Source organism: Scyliorhinus canicula, chromosome 29, assembly GCF_902713615.1.
Source record: "Scyliorhinus canicula chromosome 29, sScyCan1.1, whole genome shotgun sequence".
Classification (NCBI taxonomy): Eukaryota; Metazoa; Chordata; class Chondrichthyes; order Carcharhiniformes; family Scyliorhinidae; genus Scyliorhinus; species Scyliorhinus canicula.
In genome coordinates, this window is record NC_052174.1 from 9,481,616 (window position 1) to 9,489,321 (window position 7,706).

At 57.3% G+C, this 7,706-nt stretch overlaps 1 protein-coding gene across 3 annotated transcripts in view; it reads right to left on the reverse strand.

The window, feature by feature from the left end:
• Positions 1-1,280: 1,280 nt before the first annotated feature.
• Positions 1,281-7,706, reverse strand: part of tfr2 (transferrin receptor 2) — a 63,333-nt gene continuing 56,907 nt past the window's right edge. For all 3 annotated transcript variants that reach the window (XM_038786977.1, XM_038786976.1, XM_038786978.1), the window contains 3 exons: positions 3,671-3,898; positions 2,502-2,642; positions 1,281-1,722 (listed from right to left, as the gene is read on the reverse strand). In XM_038786977.1, coding sequence (XP_038642905.1) covers positions 1,477-1,722; positions 2,502-2,642; positions 3,671-3,898 — 615 coding nt within the window. In that variant the 3' untranslated portion in view covers positions 1,281-1,476. The remainder of the gene's footprint in view (positions 1,723-2,501; positions 2,643-3,670; positions 3,899-7,706) is intronic.

Consider the following 7,706-nt stretch of genomic DNA (forward strand, 5'->3'; position numbering starts at 1 on the left):
GCTCGAGCTAGAGGACACTGCAAATGGCTGCTCTAGGACACTGCAAATGGCTGCTCTAGGACACTGCAAATGGCCGTTTGAGGACACTGCAAATGGCTGCTCCAGCTGGAGGACACTGCAAATGGCTGTTTGAGGACACTGCAAATGGCCGCTCCAGCTGGAGGACACTGCAAATGGCTGCTCGAGGACACTGCAAATGGCTGCTCTAGGACACTGCAAATGGCCGTTTGAGGACACTGCAAATGGCTGCTCCAGCTGGAGGACACTGCAAATGGCTGTTTGAGGACACTGCAAATGGCCGCTCTAGCTGGAGGACACTGCAAATGGCTGCTCGAGGACACTGCAAATGGCCGCTCTAGCTGGAGGACACTGCAAATGGCTGTTCGAGGACACTGCAAATGGCCGCTCTAGCTGGAGGACACTGCAAATGCCTGCAAATGGCCGTTCAAGCTGGAGGACACTGCAAATGGCTACTCTAAGAGCTGGGGTCCGTAATGGCTGCCCTCGAGACTGGGGGGGGCAAATGGTTTTGCCTGATTATCCTGAACATTGCCAACACCCCATCGCTCCTATGTCACCCTGGTGCTTTATGAACAGATGCGAAGGCGGTCTAACTGTTATAATTATGGAAGACACTGCTTCCGATAATTAATGATATATTAATACATGTCTTTATAAATAATTTATAGTGATCACTGCCCCTGATAAATTAAACAATCATTGATGACAACCAGAGCTTAGGCACAAGTATGGATGGACAAACGCATAACATAGTTTCAGTTGCCGTCGGTGAACTTGGCGAATCGTCTTGAAATCCGACTTTTGTTTTACAAACGGGATGTGGGTGACAGCGACTGTTAATGGACCAATTGGATTGAAGAGAAGATGGAGGGGGAAAGAGAGGGGGGAGAGAGAGAGAGAGGGGGGGAGGGGGGGTGGGGGGGGGAAGAGCGGGGGGGGGGGAAGAGCGGAGGGGGGTGGGGAGGAAGAGCGGAGGGGGGGTGGGGGGGTGGGGGGGGAAGAGCAGAGGGGGGGGTGGGGGGGGTGGGGGGGTGGGGGGGGAAGAGCAGAGGGGGGGTGGGGGGGGTGGGGGGGGAAGAGCGGAGGGGGGGGTGGGGGGGGAAGAGCGGAGGGGGGGTGGGGGGGAGGGGGGGAAGAGCGGAGGGGGAAGAGCGGGAGGGGAGGTGGGGGGGGGGAAGGAGCGGAGGGGAGGGTGGGGGGGGGAAGAGCGGAGGGGGGGGGGGGTGGGGGGGGGAAGAGCGGAGGGGGGGAAGGGGAGAAAAAGAGGGGGGTAGTGAGGTGAAAGAGAGAGGGGTTTAGAGAATCAAAGAAAGGGAAGGGAAGGAATGGGAGGGGGGGGGGAAGAGGATGAAGAGTATAAAAAACGAGGGCGGGGGAGAGAGAGGAGAGGGGAATCGGTTGCACATACGACCTGCGATCTGGAATCAGAAATCCTCCGATTTGGCCGTTCGGCCGTTAGAAGCTGTTATTTCCAATGCTCCAGACGTCGCCACTCAGGGCGTTAGCCGCTCCCTGTAAGGTCCAGGTTACCAGAGCCAGCTGTTTGCGAAACCTCTTCTCATCGAACTTGGACGGGTCCAACTGGAGCAGCTGGAAGTGTTTGTAAAGCGCGCCCAGCGTGTGGTCGCCCTGCCCGTGTAGAATGTGCCGGAAAGGTGTCTCCGTCGCCGAGACGTACTGGGACAGGAAGTAGAACTCCACCTGTCGGGAACATTCCAGAACAAAAATTAAACCTCTTGCTTCCCCGTTTCAAGCCGCCGTCCCTTTACAGTCACCACCCCTCCCCTTCAATGATCCCTTTGCACACCTCCCCCCTTCACAGATATCCCCCCCCCCCCCTCAGATACCCCCAACCCCCCTCAGATACCCCCAACCCATCATCCTGCACACATCATCGAATCCCAGCGGTGCAGAAGGAGGCCATTGGGCCCATTGGGTATGTACCGACCCTCGGAAGGACCACCCTACCCAGGCTCACTCCCCCGCCCTATTCCCGTAACCCCTCCTAACCGTTGGACAGTAAGGGACAATTTAACACGGCCAATCCACCCTAACCTGCACATCTGTGGGAGGAAACCGGAGCACCCGGAGGAAACCCACGCAGACGCAGGGGGAAGAACGTGCAGACTCCGCACAGACAGTGACCCAAGCTGGGAATCGAACACGGGACGCTGGCGCGGTGAGGCAGCAATGCTAACCCACTGTGCCACCCTTCGCTTCCCTCTCGCCGATATTCCCCCACCCCCCCCCCCCCCCCCAACAACGCAGAGCCCCCTCCATCACAAATCTTTCATCCTCCCCACCCACCAGGATAACTCCATTCCTTCAACCCTCTCGGCCTTCCCTCGAGAGGAAAACGGCTCCGGCTTCTCCCGTCGATCCGCTGAGCGGGGGGGGGGCGGAATTCACCGGCCTTTACGGGGGGAAATCTCAGCTCCGAACCCCCCCCCCCCCTTTTTTTACAAACAGCCGTAACTTACCCTCATTATCTTATCGTTGTAGATGCGATTCAGCCTCTCGTTTCCCTCGTCCGATGAGCTGATGAGGTTGGTCAATCTTTCCGCTGAGCGGATAAAATCTCCCCTGGCCGAATACAACCACTGGAGAGTCAGGCCCCGACTCTTGAGTAGGCCGAAAAAGCAGGGAGTGAGAGAGAGAAGTGGGGAGGGGGAGAAAGAGAGGGGACGGACAGAGGCGAATTGGAGAGAAAAAGAGAGTAGTCATTCTTTTCCATATATTTTTTCACAAAAACATTTATTTTGATATTTGTTATCCAGCCCTTTTTCCTTTAAACCACCCTCTACACTGTCCCCATCAAACACTCCCAGGACAGGTACAGCACGGGGTTAGATACAGAGTAAAGCTCCCTCTACACTGTCCCCATCAAACACTCCCAGGACAGGTACAGCACGGGGTTAGATACAGAGTAAAGCTCCCTCTACACTGACCCCATCAAACACTCCCAGGACAGGTACAGCACGGGGTTAGATACAGAGTAAAGCTCCCTCTACACTGTCCCCATCAAACACTCCCAGGACAGGTACAGCACGGGGTTAGATACAGAGTAAAGCTCCCTCTGCGCTGTCCCCATCAAACACTCCCAGGACAGGTACAGCACGGGGTTAGATACAGAGTAAAGCTCCCTCTACACTGTCCCCATCAAACACTCCCAGGACAGGTACAGCACGGGGTTAGATACAGAGTAAAGCTCCCTCTACACTGTCCCCATCAAACACTCCCAGGACAGGTACAGCACGGGGTTAGATACAGAGTAAAGCTCCCTCTACACTGTCCCCATCAAACACTCCCAGGACAGGTACAGCACGGGGTTAGATACAGAGTAAAGCTCCCTCTACACTGTCCCCATCAAACACTCCCAGGACAGGTACAGCACGGGGTTAGATACAGAGTAAAGCTCCCTCTACACTGTCCCCATCAAACACTCCCAGGACAGGTACAGCACGGGGTTAGATACAGAGTAAAGCTCCCTCTACACTGTCCCCATCAAACACTCCCAGGACAGGTACAGCACGGGGTTAGATACAGAGTAAAGCTCCCTCTACACTGTCCTCATCAAACACTCCCAGGACAGGTACAGCACGGGGTTAGATACAGAGTTGTGCAAAGGTCTGAATGGTGGTCTTTGTACCTTGAGTTCATTAGCAAAGTCCTGGAGCTGGGTCAGGTAGTTCAGAGTCACATCACTGTACACTTGATAGTTGAGGTGCAGCCTGTCGTTGTGGGTCAGTATGATGGCCATCTGACCCATGACCTCCGCCACCGCGCGGCTGACGTCTGCCAGTCTGCCGTTCAGCTGCTTCTCCAGCGCCTGGTAGGTGTCCAATTTGGTGTCCAGAAACCAATAGTCGCTGTATTGCTGCGGAGAGAGAGTGACACCACGTCAGACCCTTCCTGGGACCCCGGCGCACCGGACACCCGGCGTCTCCCACCCTCTGACAGTGCAGCACTCCCTCAGTACTGACCCTCTGACAGTGCGGCACTCCCTCAGTACTGACCCTCTGACAGTGCGGCACTCCCTCAGTACTGACCCTCTGACAGTGCGGCACTCCCTCAGTACTGACCCTCTGACAGTGCGGCACTCCCTCAGTACTGACCCTCTGACAGTGCAGCACTCCCTCAGTACTGACCCTCTGACAGTTCAGCGCTCCCTCAGTACTGACACTCTGACAGTGCGGCACTCCCTCAGTACTGACCCTCTGACAGTGCCGCACTCCCTCAGTACTGACCCTCTGACAGTGCAGCACTCCCTCAGTACTGACCCTCTGACAGCGCAGCACTCCCTCAGTACTGACCCTCTGACAGCGCAGCACTCCCTCAGTACTGACCCACTGACAGTGCAGCACTCCCTCAGTACTGACCCTCTGACAGTGCGGCACTCCCTCAGTACTGACACTCTGACAGTGCGGCACTCCCTCAGTACTGACCCTCTGACAGTGCGGCACTCCCTCAGTACTGACCCTCTGACAGTGCAGCACTCCCTCAGTACTGACCCTCTGACAGTGCGGCACTCCCTCAGTACTGACCCTCTGACAGTGCGGCACTCCCTCAGTACTGACCCTCTGACAGTGCGGCACTCCCTCAGTACTGACCCTCTGACAGTTCAGCGCTCCCTCAGTACTGACACTCTGACAGTGCGGCACTCCCTCAGTACTGACCCTCTGACAGTGCGGCACTCCCTCAGTACTGACCCTCTGACAGTGCGGCACTCCCTCAGTACTGACCCTCTGACAGTGCAGCATTCCCTCAATACTGACCCTCTGACAGTGCAGCATTCCCTCAGTACTGACCCTCTGACAGTGCAGCACTCCCTCAGTACTGACCCTCTGACAGTGCGGCACACCCTCAGTACTGACCCTCTGACAGTGCGGCACTCCCTCAGTACTGACCCTCTGACAGTGCGGCACTCCCTCAGTACTGACCCTCTGACAGTGCAGCACTCCCTCAGTCCTGACCCTCTGACAGTGCAGCACTCCCTCAGTACTGACCCTCTGACAGTGCGGCACTCCCTCAGTACTGACCCTCTGACAGTGCAGCATTCCCTCAGTACTGACCCTCTGACAGTGCAGCACTCCCTCAGTACTGACCCTCTGACAGTGCAGCACTCCCTCAGTACTGACCCTCTGACAGTGCGGCACTCCCTCAGTACTGACCCTCTGACAGTGCGGCACTCCCTCAGTACTGACCCTCTGACAGTGCAGCACTCCCTCAGTACTGACCCTCTGACAGTGCAGCTCTCCCTCAGTACTGACCCTCTGACAGTGCGGCACTCCCTCAGTACTGACCCTCTGACAGTGCGTCACTCCCTCAGTACAGAACCTCTGACAATGCAGCGCTCCCTCAGTACTGACCCTCTGACAGTGCAGCACTCCCTCAGTACTGACCCTCTGACAGTGCGTCACTCCCTCAGTATTGACCCTCTGACAGTGCAGCACTCCCTCAGTACTGAATCTCTGACAGTGCGGCACTCCCTCAGTACTGACCCTCTGACAGTGCAGCACTCCCTCAGTCCTGACCCTCTGACAGTGCGTCACTCCCTCAGTACTGACCCTCTGACAGTGCAGCGCTCCCTCAGTACTGGCCCTCTGACAGTGCAGCACTCCCTCAGTCCTGACCCTCTGACAGTGCGTCACTCCCTCAGTACTGACCCTCTGACAGTGCCGCACTCCCTCAGTACTGATCCTCTGACAGTGCAGCACTCCCTCAGTACCGACCCTCTGACTATCCGGCACTCCCTCAGTACTGACCCTCTGACAGTGCAGCACTCCCTCAGTACTGACCCTCTGACAGTGCAGCACTCCCTCAGTCCTGACCCTCTGACAGTGCGTCACTCCCTCAGTACTGACCCTCTGACAGTGCGGCACTGCCTCAGTACTGACCCTCTGACAGTGCGGCACTCCCTCAGTACTGACCCTCTGACAGTGCGGCACTCCCTCAGTACTGACCCTCTGACAGTGCGGCACTCCCTCAGTACTGACCCTCTGATAGTGCTGCACTCCCTCAGTACTGACCCTCTGACAGTGCGGCACTCCCTCAGTACTGACCCTCTGACAGTGCGGCACTCCCTCAGTACTGACTCTCTGACAGTGCAGCACTCCCTCAGTACTGACCCTCTGACAGTGCAGCACTCCCTCAGTACTGACCCTCTGACAGTGCAGCACTCCCTCAGTACTGACACTCTGACAGTGCGGCACTCCCTCAGTACTGACCCTCTGACAGTGCGGCACTCCCTCAGTACTGACCCTCTGACAGTGTAGCACTCCCTCAGTACTGACCCTCTGACAGTGCGGCGCTCCCTCAGTACTGACCCTCTGACAGTGCGGCGCTCCCTCAGTACTGACCCTCTGACAGTGCGGCGCTCCCTCAGTACTGACCCTCTGACAGTGCGGCACTCCCTCAGTACTGACCCTCTGACAGTGCGTCACTCCCTCAGTACAGAACCTCTGACAATGCAGCGCTCCCTCAGTACTGACCCTCTGACAGTGCAGCACTCCCTCAGTACTGACCCTCTGACAGTGCGTCACTCCCTCAGTACTGACCCTCTGACAGTGCAGCACTCCCTCAGTACTGAATCTCTGACAGTGCGGCACTCCCTCAGTACTGACCCTCTGACAGTGCAGCACTCCCTCAGTCCTGACCCTCTGACAGTGCGTCACTCCCTCAGTACTGACCCTCTGACAGTGCGGCACTCCCTCAGTACTGATCCTCTGACAGTGCAGCACTCCCTCAGTACTGACCCTCTGACAGTGCAGCACCCCCTCAGTCCTGACCCTCTGACAGTGCGTCACTCCCTCAGTACTGACCCTCTGACAGTGCGGCACTGCCTCAGTACTGACCCTCTGACAGTGCGGCACTCCCTCAGTACTGACCCTCTGACAGTGCGGCACTCCCTCAGTACTGACCCTCTGACAGTGCGGCACTCCCTCAGTACTGACCCTCTGATAGTGCTGCACTCCCTCAGTACTGACCCTCTGACAGTGCGGCACTCCCTCAGTACTGACTCTCTGACAGTGCGTCACTCCCTCAGTACTGACCCTCTGACAGTGCGGCACTCCCTCAGTACTGACCCTCTGACAGTGCGGCACTCCCTCAGTACTGACTCTCTGACAGTACAGCACTCCCTCAGTACTGACCCTCTGACAGTGCGGCACTCCCTCAGTACTGACCCTCTGACAGTGCGGCACTCCCTCAGTACTGACCCTCTGACAGTGCGGCACTCCCTCAGTACTGACCCTCTGACAGTGGGGCACTCCCTCAGTACTGACCCTCTGACAGTGCGGCACTCCCTCAGTACTGACCCTCTGACAGTGCGGCACTCCCTCAGTACTGACCCTCTGACAGTGCGGCACTCCCTCAGTACTGACCCTCTGACAGTGCGGCACTCCCTCAGTACTGACCCTCTGACAGTGCGGCACTCCCTCAGTACTGACCCTCTGACAGTGCAGCACTCCCTCAGTACTGACCCTCTGACTATCCGGCACTCCCTCAGTACTGACCCTCTGACAGTGCAGCACTCCCTCAGTACTGACCCTCTGACAGTGCAGCACTCCCTCAGCACTGACCCTCTGACAGTGCGGCACTCCCTCAGTACTGACCCTCTGACAGTGCAGCATTCCCTCAGTACTGACCCTCTGACAGTGCAGCACTCCCTCAGTACTGACCCTCTG